We start from the raw sequence: 18,259 nt of genomic DNA on the forward strand, positions 1-18,259 counted from the left end.
AATTAATCATCTGACACAGAAGACTGTAGTGGGAAAATAAACATGCATCCGTGTCAGGAAGTTGTGGTTTGTGTCTATCAGACATCATCATCAACAATCTTTAAAAACAGAACAGGCTGAGGATAAACCTTAATACAAATGAAATGTGTGTCAGTCTGTAGTTCCTGTGCTTTGTGTACATTTAGTGCATCTTTGATTTGTCTTCATCTTCATGTGTTTACTTGAAGATGAAGACAAACTTCAAAAATTAGATATATGCTAAAGATTATAATATCATGATGACCTCGGTGAACCCTCCTTCACTGGTGAAGCGCATTTGGAGGCACAGTCCAGGAGCTGACTATGTAATGAGCTGCTGCCTCAGTAAATCACTCACTGAATACACTCAGATTGTGGCCGCAAACTCAACGAAAACCGCAGTGCACATTTGCACAATGCCATTTTCTTTGTATATCTGGCTCTCTACATTTTATCCATCAGATCCGGGAAAAAGGGGCTCTGGCAGACGTGCCGTTCGTCTGCATCGGTATGTTGTGTTCAACTGGACCATCTGTTCCCAGGTTTTTTTTTCTACCTTCTACCCTGTTTCTCCCCTCTCCTTAATGCCCTACCCCAGCTTTGGAACCGAAGCCAGCGTGAAGCTGCAAACAAGAGATTTCTCCAAAGTTTTATTGTACATAAAATATATGAGCGGTAAGATGATCGAGCAGGAGGAGAGGGAGGAAGAAGCTCTGACTGGACTGCAGACAAAAAAGTTGCAAGAAAAATGAAGCGAAAGAGAAAAAAAAGGAGGGAGGGAGAGAGAAAAATGAGAGGAATGGATGCAGAGAGACAGAAAGGAAAAGAGAAAAAGAAAGAGAGAAATAAGAAGACCGCAGTGAATGAAAGCCTGCCTGCAGTGCAGACAGACTAACAGCTGAGCTGGAGGGTCACTGAGTGCGTCCAGAGCAGAGCTGAGCAGAGTACAGGGAAAACAGAGGAGAGGTGGAGGAGCTGAGCCAGAGAGGGGATGTTGATAAACAAAATCCTCTTTTTGGATGAGTGTAGGGACTCCAGCCTCCCTCAGCGCCTCGGCCTACCTAACCACTGAGGCACTTAAAATAAAGCCCGATCGTGGGGGGTACGAGGCACGCGAGGGGGAGCAGAAGAATAAAATCTTTTGGCTCTCCGCAGACAACCACAAAACAACAAGCTGGATATCCTGAAGTTAGAGTTTGTTTTTTTTTCCATCCTCACATCTTTCCCTCCCCATCCAAAGCTTCTGGTTTCTTTTTGGAGAGGAGCTGCATCCAAAATAAACAAGAAGTGGAACTAACAACAGATTGGGAATCAATAGCAACCACATTAGCTGCGTGCTGTTACCATTGGGGCTTTTTTTGTTGTTGTCTAAAACCTCTCACAAATGAACCATGCGGGTGTCAAAATGGGTTCCAGGGACCTGTTGGAGCTCCAGGTGGTCTCCACCTCGACAAAATGAGCAGCAGCTACACGTTTTGTTTTCATTAACAGCTGGGATTAAGAGAGAGCATCGGTAATGGGAATCTAAGATCGCTGCCAAAGTTGAGACCATTTTTCAGCGGAGCAGCTGATCGTGATGATCGTCAGCACTCGGTGTGTAAACTAGACAGTGGCAGCTGTCCAAACGTCTCGAGAGCGAGAATAAACAACGTTATTGGAGTTGAAGACAGACTTGTGTTGATTCTCGATTCTGCTGAATGTCTAATGGCTCGTATGGATGCTTACAAACACACACACAGGATGGTCGTCTCTCACCTTACACTCTCCGTTTACACATACATCCAGAGAGTCGTCTCGGCAAGGTGTGCCGTCCACCACAGCTGGAGCACGCTCAGTGTAGAAGTTGTATCCTTCTGCCAGGCAGTTGAGAGAACAGGGCTTTACCCCACCTGGAAACACACACACACACACACACAAACGGTGGACAGGACATGCAGTGGTAAATAAACAGATCTATCCATATTATAGCGAACAAGTTTGCACATATACAATACAATGCAGGGGCAGACCAATTAATGATCTGGCTGATTATCGACCGATATTCATCATCTCTTTTATCGATATTGGTGATCGGGTTGGCTGTGATGCAGCATCCTCTCACACAATGTCCCATCCACAACACTATCTGATTGGTAACATGTCATAATTAGCAGCCTTTAAACACTGAATAATTAGAAAGAATTGGAGTAATTAGTGACTAAATTTATCAGATAAATGTAGTTGAGAGGAAGAGTAAAGAAGCAGAAAATGGAAATACTAATGTTAAGTACCTGAAAATGTTCTTAAGAACAGTACTTGAGTACATTGTACTTGGGTTCATTCACTGGTTGGTTTTCAGTCTCATTGATTTCTAAAAATCGGCATCAGTATTGGCCCTGAAAAAGCCATATTGGTCGACCCCTAATACAATGCATTTCAGAAAAATCAGAACATGTTCGTACCGAACAAACAATGCCTTTTGTTATCCCATAAATCATTTTTCAACTCAAGGAGAAGCACTGCGATAAAGCCCCTGTTATTCACTAATGCAGTTAAGGTTCAGTTAAATTTTAAGGACTGCAACCAACTGTTATTGTCATTATGACTTGTGTGTAAAATGTTTAGTGAAAACAGTGAAAATGACTTATTCTGTCCAAACAACAGTCAGATGCAAAGAAATATTTTAGGCTCCGGGGAATCAACATCTCAAAGAACCTATCATGGTCATCACACAGACAGAAAAGCACAGAAAAGGCTCTTCTTCAAACTTAGGAGGGTCAAATTTCAGCGTGAAGTTCTCAATTACTTTTACAGAGGAGCAATAGAAAGCATTTTGACTGGAAACATCACAAACTGGCATGGTTCCTGCATCACCCAGAACAAGAGGGCTCTGCAGTGGGTGAATAAAACCACAGATTAAATTGTGAAGTTTATCCTGCTGAGCAAAATGTATCATAAAAAGTATCATAAACTTGTGTTTGCCACAGGGCTTATTTTCTGCAGTGATCCAAAGTCCAATCCTTTTTGTCAAGGGAATCAGAGCGATGCTAACTTCCAGGTTAGCCTACAGAAATACGCCATTCCTGCAGCATACAACCACGCACACACGCCACATCTCAGCACAACATTTAGGTCTCAGCTGCCACTTCATTATCATGGCTTCTCGTGAAAGAAAAGCTTTCACTGAGGGGGAAATTTTTTTGTCTTTAAAGCAGAAAACATCAAAATATCACAATGTAGTGCAAGTTGTTTCTTTTCCCTTGTTTATATGTGAATATTTGGTCTTGAAATAATCCAAAAGTAAAAGTAAGACAGTAACACTTGCACAGTAAAGTATGATTTGCACTTGCATGACTGGACCTGTTTCAGCTTTTACCCCTTTTCCTCTCTATTTTCTCTATATTAATTTCACTGCCCTGACACACACACACACACACACACACACACACACACACACACACACACACACACACACACACACACACACACACAGTTGCTAGAGGTCTCCTCCAGCCAAGTGGTATATATCCTTCATTCATCTGTGCAGCTTGCCAACAGCTCCACTATTTGAGTGGCTGTTGACATCAGTCTGGGCCGTGTTTGTTTGTGCTGGCAGCGCTGCAGCAGGTACAGAAGAGAGAGAGACAGACAGAGAGAGTGAGAGAGAGAGAGTATGTACTGGCACGGCGTGCAGACGATAAAGTGGTCAGACCACGGAAAACTACAATTCCCATGGTGCCTAGCTTTGGCGGGGCAGTCGTGGGTTGCAGCAGGTTGTGTGTGTGTATCATAGCTTGCAGGGTGTGAAGGTTGAATGTGAAGGCTGTTGGACTGAGAACAGCAATGTGGAGCAGCTTATACGGCAGACCTTTTTTAATGAACTGTCCTTGGCTGCCTGAGCTGAGAGAGAAAGGCTGCCTCTGTTCTCAGTGTCAGGACAAAAACGAGAGAGTAAAAGACTGTATAATGTTGGACGGAATAAAATAAGAGAAGGAGACACTTTTACAGAGACCAGAGCAGAGAGGACCAAGAAAAAGAGCAAAAAGAAGAAAAGGATGACCTGAGTTGGAGAGTAAAAGTGAAAGGAGGAAAGCTGAGAAGAGAATATGAGGCGACTGAGAGGGCTGCAGAGGACAGCGAAGGGGCTGGGCGGTGTGATCTGGCCTTAACGCAGGGCAGAGTCTATGGCACTGGTCCTATTTTAACAGCTGCAAGGGATTTCCATTGTAAAATCAGCTGACTTGATGAAAGGAGCACTTGTTGCCTGAAGTTGGAATTGGCTTGCCAGCCAATTTCTGTAAGCCATTATGTTTTTGGAGGGCTAGATTAAAGGCAGTTATGTCGTTGAAACTATTTATCTTTCACATCCAGTGTAGTGCTCATCAGGAGCGAGGAATTCTCGCAAGGCATTGTGGGGCGCATGGCACTCTGTAGCCAGCATCTGTGGGCCAGACAGGAGGGAGTCTGCAGCTTCGATTCACTTTCTCCTGTCTCTCTCTCTCTCTACACACAGACACACACACACACACACACACACACTACTCTCTGTCTCCTGACTTCTGTTCATCTCCTGTCATCAAGTCTTTGCTCAAATCTCTTTGTCCATCTTCACCTGGTTACCTTTAATATTCTCTTCTTCCTTCTTAATATCACTGATCAACTTTTCCTTTTATACCAGCCTCTGGTGTCCTCAAGGAAATTCTGGTGGAACAGTAATGATGTGCTGAATTATCAAAGTGTCACGGACACAAACAACGCTTAGGTTTGATTTGCTGTGTGTGGTTTATTGTTTTTTAAGCACTGCAGGTGAGCTGATGGTCGGAACGAGAGAAAGAATCCATTACTTGATAAGTTGAGGTAGCAGAGGTCGTCATGGTGGCGAGCGGTTCTGATGGTGCGTTGCATTGTACTCGTACCTCCAACACGGAAAAGTACAATGGAACGGCCATCCAAGCCGAGAACTAACGGCAAGATCTGCGTAGTCTGAGCGTGCCGGAATAAATACGCATGACATCACAGCAGTATTGCGGCACACTTTACTTCTTACCTCTTTATGATTTATTACTTTAAAGGGTGTTTGTTTGTGAAACGTGCAGTAAATACAATTTTGTAGTTGTCAATTTCACTTTCATTCAGTTGATCTGCGACATCTTCTGTCGTTTTTTAAGTGCCCTCAACTGTTAGTTGTTTGCAGACTTGCCATTCAAACACCCGTCCGGGTGAGCATCCATTTTGTTCCGAGCAAAAGCACGGGAACGCTTTTAGATTGGAGGTCGTAAATACAGACTCGGAAACTCCTCAAGACTTCCAACTTGCAATGGAACGCACCATAAGATGTAATCACAGTGTTTTGTTATTATATTTAAACTCCTTTTGTACTAAAAGGTGTTAAAGGTGAGAGCAGTGAACTTAAACTGTAAGGTTACAGAATGAAAAACCAAAACATGAGCTGAAAGACGCCAAAACACTCCATAGAGCTGAGGAGACATCAGGTGATAATTCTCTGTGGGTTTCACGCTCACGTACAGGTTCTGGGCTTGCAACACCTCCAAGCACCCATCTCCCCCTCAAACAAGTGTGTTGCAAATCGACAATCAAATCATGTCTGTGCAGGAAACCTGAGAGAAAGGCGTTTTATAAAAAAAAAAAGTAATTGTGTTCAGCTCTCTACTTTTGTAGCTTCTAACTGAATCTCTTCAGTTTCTCTCATCCTGTTTGTCCTTTCAAACATCTGCTGTTTTACTGTTTCATCATGTTCACTTTCAGCTGTTTCGGGAGTCATGTTTAGTTACTGCTGGTGAAAACACTATGTTTCCTGTAGTGTTGCTTCATAACAAAAGCTTTTAAATGACTAAATAACGGGGGCTTTTATTGTGAAGAAGCTATAGGAAATGAAACGTGTTTGTAGCTGCATTAGCGGAGCCACATTGTCAGTGGTGATACTTCGATAGCACTACAGGGATTGGGACCAGCGTGTCATTGGTTTAAGACACACCTTCAAGTAGGTAGCCTGGTTGTGGCGGAAATTCAAATCCCAGCTGCGCCGAACTGCCACACCAAGTTAAACCGAGTAGAGCCAGGCTGGCAGATGTAATGGAAGACAGCAATATACTATACATAGGGATCGGTTGTTCACTCACCCCCTCTGTATGGCTTCCAGGTGTAAAACTTCCCCCGGAAAGGTACACTATCAAAATCAGAGCACTGAATCTCCCGGAAATCCCGAGAACCTGCAGCGCACTCCTGTAACACATACACATACACACACACACTATTCAATGACAACAAACAAAACAAATTAAATCAAAAAATATTTATGATTCTGTTTATATTATGTTAATCAATCAGTGATAATGGCGATGATGACGAAAAGCAGAAATACTCACATCAATATTGCAGGACCTGAAGCGCTTTCTCTCCCCCAGACAATACTTTCCACCAATGGTTGGCCTACGACCAGACACAAAGAGAATCTGCCAGTCAGTCACATCTGAGTACAATTTAACAAGATCTAACCTCCATCTCATCACCACACAACACAGGCTGATCACTGCTTCGCCTGCCTTCATCGGCGTGTTTTCAATCTGACTGTCTGTCTCTTTTATTGCTTCATTGTCTTTCGCAGACCATCACGACAACACCTCTACATTAAAAATAAAAAATAATAAAAGACTGAGAAGGAGGCCAGAGCCAGCCACCGTCAAATGGCTGCCTCTGCTAAACTTTCAACAAATTTAAACAGAGTGGAGCCAAAGCAAGTATGCAAACGATGCAGAGAAATGATACAAAAGAACACTGTTAGCCTCAGATTTGGGTCAATTCATTCTCAGTTTAATCAAATCAAGATGAGGGATCTGGTGACTGTGATTCAAAAGCAGGTCTGCTAGTCATTGGACGATGATTCAGACTCCAATCTGAATCATTTCAAACACGATAAAAACAGTGGCACTGCTGCCTGGAAATAAATCTCAGCTCTTCCTGCGTTGAGGTTGCATGTTCTTCCTGTGTTGACGTAAGAATAAAGCTCCAGTTTCCTCCCGCAGGTAAGACTGATCAGCATATTTCTCAGGATATAACCATCTAATATTATCTTGGCTGAGCAATTTCCCAACCTGACGCATTGGCCAATAACAGTGCTCTTTTTCTTCTGTATGCTGTACATCGTGCATTGAAACTGATTGGAATCATTTTCCCTTTTTTGTGTAAGGTAGCACAAGGCTGAAACTACAATTTTTTTCTTGATAGTGAAAACGTTTTTTTTAGGCTTTCAGTTTTAACTCAATTTTAATCCTTTGGGGCAACTCCGGCCGTCAGACTTACACCGACTAAAAGTGCTTGTTTTTTACTACTGAAACAGAAACAATTCCTAGAGAGAGAGGCTTCATATAAAGATCCTCTTTGTAACAGGAAACAGAAGCCTCCTTCAAGTCTCGCCCTGAAATCTCAGGAGTTTTCACAGTTGTTGCCTCCTCTAGATTTTCAAACTCAGCTAAATATTCAGCCATGACTTTGTAAATAAATTCTTGCCTTTATGTAAACTTTAAACTCCTCTCTTCAACTCTGACTCACGTCTCCTCCATCACCTTCTGGCAACAACTTACCTCTTAGCGAGAATTGAGACTTCTCCTTGAGCAAGACTTTTGTTTCTGGTTCTAAAATGACCTTTTCAGTCAACAAAAAGGTCTATCTTTGTAGAAATTGTTTCCATAATGTTGTCAGAAACAACCTCAGCCTGTCAGTGGTCGGAGTTGCCCTAAAGGATTACATTGACGCCTTTGTAGCTGAGGTGATCCACTTGACCAATGCCAAAACTTTTGCTAAGTATGAATGGTTTAGACGCCAAAACATGTAAATATAGGGCCCAGATTTAAAAATATCGGGCTGGTTAAAGGTGAGTACCGTACCTGGGGCTATCACAGTGTCTGATAGAAGAGGAGACTCCTCCTCCACACGTCCTGCTGCACTCCTCCCAGGGCGACCACAGACCCCAACCCCCGTCCACGCCCTCCGGACGAGTCCCATACACCACACACACCCGCTTGTAGCACCACTGCAGCACAAACACGCATTTTTTATAGACACGTTTAGATGCAAAAAGTTCACACATAAACAACGACAGCAAGACGTTTCATCACAGCAACAAGAGTGAAGTGAAAAAAGTAAAGATATGTAAATGTGTAACAACACTAAGGACGAAAATTGTTATACTCTTGAGTAAAAAATACAGCCAGGAATATAAGATATCCTGAAACCAAGAGAACATTTTTGTTACTTTGTGTTTTCAGGGTGATTTTCTTTCTATTAAAAAGGTCTACTCTCCAAATATTTTTATTGGAAAACATTTTATCCAAACAAAACAACATCCAAGATGAGTCAGCGTGAGCTCATGTGCTGCTCTCTTTTTTTTTTTACTCTCGAAAGAACCAGTCCCAGATGAACATCATCAGCCATATTAAGCCCCTCTTTTACAAAGTATAATGTAAGACGAAACTAAAGTTCAGTATTTACCCCTTTCTCTATGGTGTTGGTCTGACAGATGGTTCCCTCTGCAGCGGGAATGCTGCTGGTGATGCAACGATTGCTCTTGCTCATGCACCAAAGTTCACTGCAGACTTCCTGTGTGCGTGAGTGAAAGAATGAAAACAAAGGGAAGAGAGAAAAAAACAAAAGGAGGGAAACATAGCAAAGAGTCAGAGTTTCTATACAAGCACATTGTGAAGACACTGAAGCAGACACACTCTTGTTCACCCTCCTCTCTGCTCCTCTACAGCGATGCCTATAACACATGGGGGTTATGTTTTATTGTGTACATATGCTCTGACCACATAGTATTGATAATAAAGAGTCTGTAAAGAAGTCGTCTGTTCCAGATGTCCATTGGCTCTGAACGTGGCCTCATAAAAGTTGACCATGTGATAAAATGGATGCTATTCAGGGAAGGTACTGCACGATGTTTCCAGTTGCTGGAGAGAACCAGAGGAACACAAATCAGGTGCAAGCAGCGAGATAAATAATGTAAATTGAGATTGTGCCTTCCAAAACAGAAAATATTACACACACAATGTGGCATTTCTGCCGCTAGGGGGCTCTCTATCAAAACACAACGCAAGACATCTGCCAAGTGTTGTGTGGGGTACATATGACGTTTGTTAATTAAAAGATAATTTTGCAAGTCAGCAAAGTCTCAGTTTGTCATAAAACTACTGAAATATAAGGCTGTGAAAATCTGTAATTATAGCCAACGATCACCAAAACCTTAAACATTGTAGAGCTGGTCCTGTATATTAGTAGCTCAGTTGGTGGTATTTGCGACGTGTGTGGAACAAGACGATGTAGTTCACTGAGTGTTTACCACAAAACTGTCAAACATCATTCATGGCACAACTCAAATGGGATCAAAAAAAAAAGGTCATGACTTCGGCTCTCTATAGCCGCTGCAGCTGATCAGAGCCAGTCAGCTCTGGAGGAGAAAGCCGGGTGCAAAGCCAGACCCCTCTGGAGGAATTAACATCTAGAGTCACATCTCATTGTGCTCTTCTCTGGAGTCATTAAAACAAGGATTAAAATGAGGATTTATCTTCACTCCTGTTTAACAACCTGGCTGCAGCATGATGGCTATCTCAATATTGTTGAAAATATTGATGAACAAAAGGAAAAGCAAGCTGAATGATTTATGAAAAGTGGGAGAAGGTCGACAGAGCACTCACCGCGTATTTACATTGTCGAGATCTGACACCGTACTGGAAGCGACACTGTTCGTCTGCGTCGTAAGCCTGACCCGGTGCTGTGGTGGGGTATACAAACTCCTGTTTGGGTGGGATGTTGTTCAGACAGGAGCCCATACCTGAGCTAAAGAAACAGCAGAGAAAAGGAGTTAGCTTAAAGTAATAAATAAACAATAATTGGCATTGGTCGTTTGTTAGTAAGTAAAACAGTCAGTTTTTTTGAAACATCGGCTACAAAGTGGATTTGCTTGCTGTCATCTCTCTCACCATCATAAATGTTACTCTGACATCCAATTTTTTTCCCCTCAAACCTCTAATTTCCAAAATATTTGTGGTTTGCAGATATCTGATAGGTTGACTCACTCCAGGAAGCTGGTGATGTAATCCCGGCTACAGGCGGACCAGATGAACGGGTTTGTCTTCATGGTGATGTGGTCAGCCATCAGCTTGGCAGTCTCCTGGCTGCGGGGCCCACAGGCGTTCCCCATACCGTCATGGTTCATCCCGAACCTAAAACCCATGATGACACAGTGACACTTTGAGGTCGTGTGGATTGGTAATAATCGCTGCTGCAGGGACAAGGACGGTGGAAAAAAGATGACTGTGGATAACCGAGTGGGATCGAAAGACCAGACGTGTTGTAGAGCAGTCGGGCCAGTCAGAGTCTTGTTGGACAAAATAATTTAAATGAACAAACCACACAAAGGATGTAAAACCTACCCTGAATCATCAACCTGCAGGAAATATTATTAATGCCATTAAAGTGGCAGATCACCACAATATGAAAGCGTATAGTCCACTGCTGTGAATCTATGACCGGATGTTTAATCATTATCATCGAAGGACAGAGGACAGTGGTCCTCATTCAACAGCAGTTTAAGTCCTGCTGTTTTTCTATTTGACATCAAATCAGAAACTAAATTCCACCTTTTTAACTGACTCAAATGTGAATATGTTTAAATAACAACACTATTGTTAACAAACAGAAATAAGGCTGTGACACTGCATAAGATGAGGTTTAGTTTAGAGCTGCAACGGTTAGTCAATTAACTGAGAAGTGAAGAGACAGACAATTTATCGGCAACTATTTTCATGAATGTGAGTATTTGCTTTACTCTTTTTATATCACTGTGAATGACATGTTATTGAGAGTCGGCCCGATGAATAGAAGCTCAATTGGAAAGATGTAGTATGGGAAGCATTTGCTATTTGGGAAGACGTTGGTGAGACGTCAACCACATGCCAACGTCTTTCTAATCAGCAAACAACCCCCGCACTACGTCTTTCCAACTTAACTTGCAACAACGTCTGCAAGGCGTATGTGTGCTATTGGGGAATAGTGAAACGCCCGTCAAGTTAACATTCTCATTTAATATGATAACACTGTCAAAATATTTATTTAGAATATTGAGCAATCTTCCAGTTATCTTAGATTAATGGATTCATCGTGTTGTGTATAAAATAGTGGAAAATGTTGGGAAATGCCGGCATTAATTTCAAAGTGCCTGACTTTAAACTTTAAAATATTTGTTTTACTATATTTGTCCAACTGTCCTAATCCCAAAGATTCCCATTTACTTCTTCATAAGAAAGAGAAAAGAATCAAGTCCCCAACTTTTGAGAGCCAGGATCCAGAGAGAGTTTGGAAATCTTTCATAGAAACAAGAATGAAACAAGAATGATGGCCTGTTCATTCAAAGTGTACACCACACACTGAAAAAATGCAATTTACTGTGTAAGCCTGCAGAATAGGAAACTATCAGCTGGGGACTGAATCCACTGACAGAAATACTGAAATAACAAACTGCTGGTTATTTAAGTGCTCCATCTTCAACACCACACAGTAAAGGGATATTCACAGTGCTTTGATCCGTTTGGTGTTTCTTCCCAAGCATTCGTGTCAGACAACAATAACACTCACAGTAGCCGTGTTTGAGCCTGAAATACAAATGTCCTGAAGCTTTTCATCCCTCTGTTGAATGATTACCGTTTCGATCCCGCTGCTCTTTTCATGTGGGTGCCCTCCACCGCAGAGAGGCCTGTTTTTAATCTGACGCTGTGCTGTGATGTCAAAACAATTTATATGACAATTAAAAACAAATGTTGATTGTGTTGACGTACACGAAACAGAACAGTTAATCAGCGCGCTGCGTCCAGTCATGTTGGCTAGCGAGCCTCGTGTCTGAGTACTCGAAAGCTACCTGTGTTTATCATCAGGGAGGCCGGACCCCGAAGGATCGACCATCTGTCTTCATACTTCTCAGGCTGTGTGCGGACAAAATGCAATTGGACCCTCAATTACTGTGAGCGAGTACGATACTCCCCAAAAATAAACTAACTTGATGATTTTCTCAGGAAAAAAGAGAGATAAAATCCCTGTTGATTTATTGCAATTATGTCAGACGTAAAGCAAACAGGCAGATACAATTACTTGTTACTAAGGGAGCAAATGAGTAAAACACAGTTCCCAAGTCATCCAGGGCATCCAGATATAAAAACCAGAGGCGACTCCAGGTGCTGCACCAACCACACATGTAACTGATTCAGCGTATAAATAGTGTGACGGAAAGAAAATATACAACTATTAACACGTTCTCAACTGATGGAAATGACTCATGGTGTTAGAGATCACATACACTCTCTCTGGAGATGTGGAGATGTGATCTGAGGAGGGAGGGATCATCTCGGACCAGACGTAAGAAAAGACACATGAGACACCTCAGGGATTTTCTTCAGGGACATTTTGTGTTTCAGCCGAAAGAATGGCTGAATAATGTATTTTGTCTAAGATGTTTGACAACACTTGGTTATGAACTTCTCCTCGACAGCCTACACTGAGCTTTTTTCTCTTGTGCAATGACTTTTGCATGTAAATATTTCTTTCAAACTGTTGCTTCATACAGAAGTATATCATATCAATTAGTATCATATTTGCCATCGCCTGTATTATATGACAAAGGACACAAAATTATAAATACAATGTGACAAAGGTTATTTAGGATGAGTAACCGTGATTGCTCTACCAACGGGGTACTGAAGCTGTTAAATCCATCTGTGCACACTTGCTGGTCTACTGCTGGTCTGCCCCGATTGGCTAGTTTGTAACTTTGATGTTTTAACGTATTATTATATCTTAATGGACCAGACTGGAGCTCTGGGACAGTCAGCTGAAATGAACCCGGTGAATACGGCCTCTGTCTGTCAGCAAGCCGGTCAGTGCTGGATCCGTCCCTTTATCCAGATCTGCACCAAGCGTTTATGAGGTCTATTCTGACTTGAGACTCATCCAACAAACCAACAAACAGACACAGGTAAAAACATAACCTCCTTGGCAGAGGCAACGACAAGTTTATTGTTTGTGTGTGTGTGTGTGTGTGTGTGTGTGTGTGTGTGTTTCACTCACGTGTGTCCTATCTCATGGGCGATAGTGAAGGCCGTTCCCAGGCCAATGTCCTCATTGATGCTGCAGCTCCTCTCTGGCTCACACATCCCTCCTACAGGAGCCAGACCTGTCAGTCACACACACACAGTGTGTGTTATAGTGAGTATGTGTGCGCTGGACCTTCGATTTTTGGCAGGTTAGTTCACCCAAACATGACAATTCTGTCATTATCTACTCACCTCATTCAGATGGGAAGTCGGGTACATTTTCATTGACCACAAAACATTTCGTGTTGCAACATTCCCCTAGACAACTGAAGTAGATAGGGACTTGTTATAAAACGTAAAAACAACCAAAACATTTCTCACCATGGCTCCATACAGCTCGTCTGCTGTTTTTGGAAGCCCCGAGATCCCAAGCTGACTTGAAAAGACGCCGTCTGAAACGGATGCTTGACTGCACATCTAGAGTGTAAATAACGTCTTTTCAAATCAGTTTGGGATCTCTGGGCTTCCTGAGACATGGATTTCCAAGCTATCTGGAGCCATTTTTGTTTTTCAGTTGTTTTTAAGAACAGGTCTCCATCTACTTCACTTGTTTAGGAGAATGCTGCAACACTGTTTTGCTGTGAAGCTCCAGAAATCGGCATGGAGATGAGTAGATAATAACTGAATTTTTTTATTTTGGATGAACTTCAGTGTGTTCAGTTCAGGGTGTGGGTTGGTATTTAGTCGTGATGATTAAGGTCTGTGAGGGTTCTCATAAGTACAGAAATACATATATGTGTTTGTGTGTGCGTTACCTAGGGTTTCACAGGGCTTGTTTTTTTGGATGCAGATGTCGTACCTGCAGGTGGGAAGGAAAGTCAACCAGGCTGTTTAAAAACCATCCGGCATGTAATGCTATCACACTTACACGTGCTAACAGATGACATGCAGTATATTCACAGATGGCGAATATACAGACAGATAGCAGACAGATATAGTTTTAAAAGAACAATAGCAGGAAATCACGGACAGTCACTGTGGTGTCATCCGTCTGGACAGCTTCCATCCTCTACTTGTCGTGAAACCCCAAGTGCTCTCCCAAAGCCACCACCGCAACCACATCTCAAAAACAGACATTTATCTATCTGTTCTTCTCTTACGCCTCCTCTTACATAATTATATTCTGCTAGAAAGTATAGGAAAGTATTTGTGGCAGCTCTTGCCCGTCGACATCGCATTCAGATGACTCTGACCAAACTATGGTTGTGTTGTTTGCTGTTGCACATTCCTCAGTCAATAGCATCAGTGTTTTATCTGCTTTATATGCATCTTCCACTGTTGTCTCCATTTTCCTCCAGAAGTATGGAGAAATGACAGTTGAGAGAATGCATGGCTGCTATCATTGCTGCTCTCGTTCTCATCCTCTCGGGGTGTCTCTCTATTTTATCTGAGCTGCTTTCTTAAAAAAAATAAAAAATCTGACGTTGTCTCTCGCTCCCTCCTCATATCTCTCTTCTACGTTTTCTCTCCAGATGCTGAGCTGGGCAGAGTGGCCCCAGCTATTGTCAGCCCAGACAGGACAAGATACAGCCCAACTCTCTTGGACTTGGCTTCATGAAAACCTATGAGGATATGGGCTCGGAATGTAAGAATTCAGCTCGGAGGAAACGCTGTTTTAACCCTTCTGTGAACAGGGAAACAGACTAAACAGATTTTTTTTGCAGCAGGGTGTTGAACATACATGTGAAACCATTACTTGCCTTTCACCAAATCACTCATATTTCTTTAGTCTGAATTACTGGTATTTATATATGCAGAAAGCAGAACAGAGTTACAATCTTTATTGCTGATCCTTGTGTGAAAGGTTCCCCTGTTTGCATTTCTTACCTGGTGATAAGCACAGCAGTGTCGTGGTGAGCGATCCCATTGTCTGGTATGGCGTTACCGTAGCTGCTCCGGTGCTGGATGGTTTTCTGCCACTTACAGAAGCTGTCTAAGGACTTCCCCGCATGGTGGTTGATCTCTAATGTTGGCTGGATGAGAAACCAGAGAGGACATACAGGGTCAAAGGCACATTTGGAAAATAGACATATGATTTAAAATCTAAAATTCAAGCAATTTCTTATTTTTTGCAAAGCCAACTGATTTACAGGTCCAGTGTGTACGATTAAGTGCCATCTAGCAGTGAGGCTGAAGATTGCAAACAACTCAAATTTGGAAAGTCCAGAAGAGCCGCACGCATTCTAAGGTAACAAAAACATGATGGCTCTTGTTTTCAGGCGAATATACACTAATGAAAACAATTATGAATATTATGTCCAGTTTTTGCCCTTAAATCCCCCTAAATCCTACACACTGGACCTTTATTATTATAAGGTTACTCCAGTGTCAACAAAGGGGAGATTTCAACAATCAGCTGATAGGCCTGACAATGCTGTGATAAGCCAGACCCAGTCTTCCTGTATTGCAGCGTTTCAGGCTTGTTGTCCGCCCTAGTATGTTATTCTTTTTCTCCTGTGAAAACCACATATCTCCAAAGAGTCAACTTTTTTTAAGTGAAGGAAAAAGTGCTGTTTTCATCTTCTTGACTAAATTTTTTTCAGATAATCTAAAGAGGTTTTCATTAGTGTAAGAAGCAGAATTATTTTCCTAATACATAAAAAAATCACCAGATTTGGAGCTACATGGTTTACACTGGACAGCAGCTTCATTAGGCTGTAAATAATGGTGAGGCAGGATTACAGCGAAGGTGCTTTCTAGTATTATGAGAGTGCAGAGAGGAGAAGGAGAGGAGGGAGTGCTCTGCCGCTGGCCACAGCTGGCGAGAACTCGTAACCCAGGAATGCATGTGGTGACATAACTAGTAATTGTCTCATCCCACAGTCCCTCGTTTCTGGGCCCACTGCTGGCCTGATTTTATTTTCCAGGGGCAGCTTGCCGTCTTCAGACCTGGAAAGCGGCAGCAGAGCCACTCGCCGAGACTACTCTCAATCCTGTCCCGACCTCAACCTCAACAGTCCGTGGAGAAAGAATAACAACACTAATACTGCCCGCCGCTAATGATCCTAACATTTACCTCTCTACTCTGTCAGATGACAAACACATCCGAGCGGTTAATTATGGAGCTAATTTTGAAGCAGTATGAATAGAATGAATCATAAATGTTCCCTAATAGGACAACTATGGAGGAAACCTCAAAGCCACACTGTGATGCCACTTTAATTCAGTATGATTCATTTGTCAGATTGCTAGAAGGTCAGCGATGGAGCTGGCTGTACCGTCTCAACCCATGCTGTTAATGGCAGCCTAATAAAGTCAGTTACTGGGCAGTCAGATGGCCCAGTCATCTCCTGTGCTATGCTGGTAAGGTCATGCACTTTTCATGAGCTGAACCCCTGCCTTGTGGTCAGGTGGGGATTCAAACTCAGCGCCCTTTCTACCCTCCGTTCACTCACTCACAGTATATCATACAACAAGAGTCTGCAGCCACGCTAGCAGCTTTGTGAGGCCGTACGAAGCAGTGCTCGAGCTAAATACTATTCGTGCCTTACATTTGAACTGGGAAGTTGGAATTTCTGAGATCCCAGTCGGAAATTTCACCTGGAACGCTTCCTAAAGCTGGACTTCTGACTTGCGAAGTCGGAAGAACATCACTAATCCTGTATTGCTGTATTATTACTTCATCATTTTATCCTATTAGACATATGTCTAAAATTGAAACAAGGCATTTCTGAGATATCGTGTTCACAAGAATGGGACACCATGAGGTCACATCGACATAAACAGGCATGATGCCACCATAGTATGGCGGCACACAGTGAACAATCATCTTTTCATCCCTTTTTACTTTGTGAAGTGTTTCTGTTGAGAAACATCCTGACCCTAACCCTGACTTTGTAGTTGCCATTTCCTTTCCATTCAGCTGATTTGTGCTTGAAAGTCTCTGCAAGCATGCCGTACGAGCTTCGATGAATCAGGCAAATTTGTATCCTGAGGCAGATTTAGATGCTGACGTTCTCTGCATCAGTCTCCGAATCTAACTTCAAGCTTTTCTACACCCTGGATGTGAATCATAGCACCGATCAGAGAGGTCGCTGTTCACTGCATGGACCAATGGGACAGTCACAAAGCAGCTCTGTCTGACAGGTACAACAACCCCCCTCATATCCTGCCTTTCCCACCTTTCCTCGCCCATCTCCCTCTTCCTTGACTTCCTACAAGCCCTCGTCTCTTTCATTACAGCCAAGACCCACTTACATGCTTTCAGTCCACCGGGAGTGGTGGAGGAAAAGACACTTAAGCCAACAATTTGACCCAAACAAGGAGCTCATAGATGCCGTACGACACATAAGAGTGGCTGGCAAAATGTATTTACCTGGTCTTCCATGAGCAGGATGAGCCGCGTCACCACAATGTTGACTGCATTCCCCAGGCTAGAATCCTGGAACAGTTTGGCAACCTGACCTCCAGGGAAACAAGAAAAGACCAGTCTTAAAAACAGCTGATACACCAGTGGAGCACATGACACTAGAGCTGACACAACACTAGAAATAGACACAGGAGAAAACCCTCATAAATTAAAGTTTGTAACGGCATGAAAAGCTCACACTTCATCTACAAAGCCGACTTGTCTGACGGTATGCAAAGAGCATCAGAGGTGCTGATGATTATTAAAGAGTTAAAGAACCAACAGTAATAAAAAAGGACCACAGTTAAAACCACTACTAGCACTTAAGCTGCACTGAGACACTTGTCATTACAGGTGTCTGGTGTAATTTGGCCCACTTTGCTCCAGACCATTGAACAGACGCCGTTGGTTTGTGTGATTCTGTAACACTCCGGATGCAGCCTGCTTTGTAACAATAGCAGCTGACCAACCCTTCATTAAATACATTCCTGACACGTGTGTGTATAGGTTTAAAGTGATTAACTGCGTGTGAAGTGATCCCCAGTGACAGAAACAGAACAGATGATGACATACAACCTAAGACTGTCTGACTGAAACATGTGGCCAGCCCTCGGGGGAAATCAAAACAGGTCTACACATTTGTTTTCTTTCTGTCTCTAAGCATGTTTAATACTACTATTTCAAACTAATTTGGGGGTTTTGACACATTTTTGTACAAACAAGCTCATGAGAAACTAGTTTCTGTCACTGTAGACATGAT

General features: G+C 42.6%; 1 protein-coding gene and 1 long non-coding RNA gene across 5 annotated transcripts in view; one reads left to right on the plus strand and one right to left on the minus strand.

The window, feature by feature from the left end:
• adamts10 (ADAM metallopeptidase with thrombospondin type 1 motif, 10) overlaps positions 1–18,259 on the minus strand; it is a 53,710-nt gene that overhangs the window by 16,043 nt on the left and 19,408 nt on the right. For 3 of the 4 annotated variants that reach the window (XM_084355613.1, XM_084355614.1, XM_084355615.1), the window contains 11 exons: positions 17,467–17,550; positions 14,979–15,124; positions 13,907–13,950; positions 13,126–13,231; positions 10,086–10,232; positions 9,705–9,846; positions 8,506–8,613; positions 7,902–8,047; positions 6,384–6,447; positions 6,138–6,240; positions 1,774–1,907 (listed from right to left, as the gene is read on the minus strand). In XM_084355613.1, coding sequence (XP_084211739.1) covers positions 1,774–1,907; positions 6,138–6,240; positions 6,384–6,447; positions 7,902–8,047; positions 8,506–8,613; positions 9,705–9,846; positions 10,086–10,232; positions 13,126–13,231; positions 13,907–13,950; positions 14,979–15,124; positions 17,467–17,550 — 1,224 coding nt within the window. Of the gene's footprint in view, positions 1–1,773; positions 1,908–6,137; positions 6,241–6,383; positions 6,448–7,901; positions 8,048–8,505; positions 8,614–9,704; positions 9,847–10,085; positions 10,233–13,125; positions 13,232–13,906; positions 13,951–14,978; positions 15,125–17,466; positions 17,556–18,259 lie in introns of all 4 variants that reach the window. The other variant, XM_084355616.1, reaches the window with a different exon arrangement.
• Positions 12,953–14,730, plus strand: LOC311258913. Its single transcript, XR_014622791.1, has 3 exons — positions 12,953–13,033; positions 13,151–13,263; positions 14,624–14,730. It is a non-coding gene; the product is annotated as an uncharacterized lncRNA (long non-coding RNA).

The sequence above is a fragment of the Pagrus pagrus genome, assembly GCF_965226575.1.
Source record: "Pagrus pagrus genome assembly, chromosome: 6".
Classification (NCBI taxonomy): Eukaryota; Metazoa; Chordata; class Actinopteri; order Spariformes; family Sparidae; genus Pagrus; species Pagrus pagrus.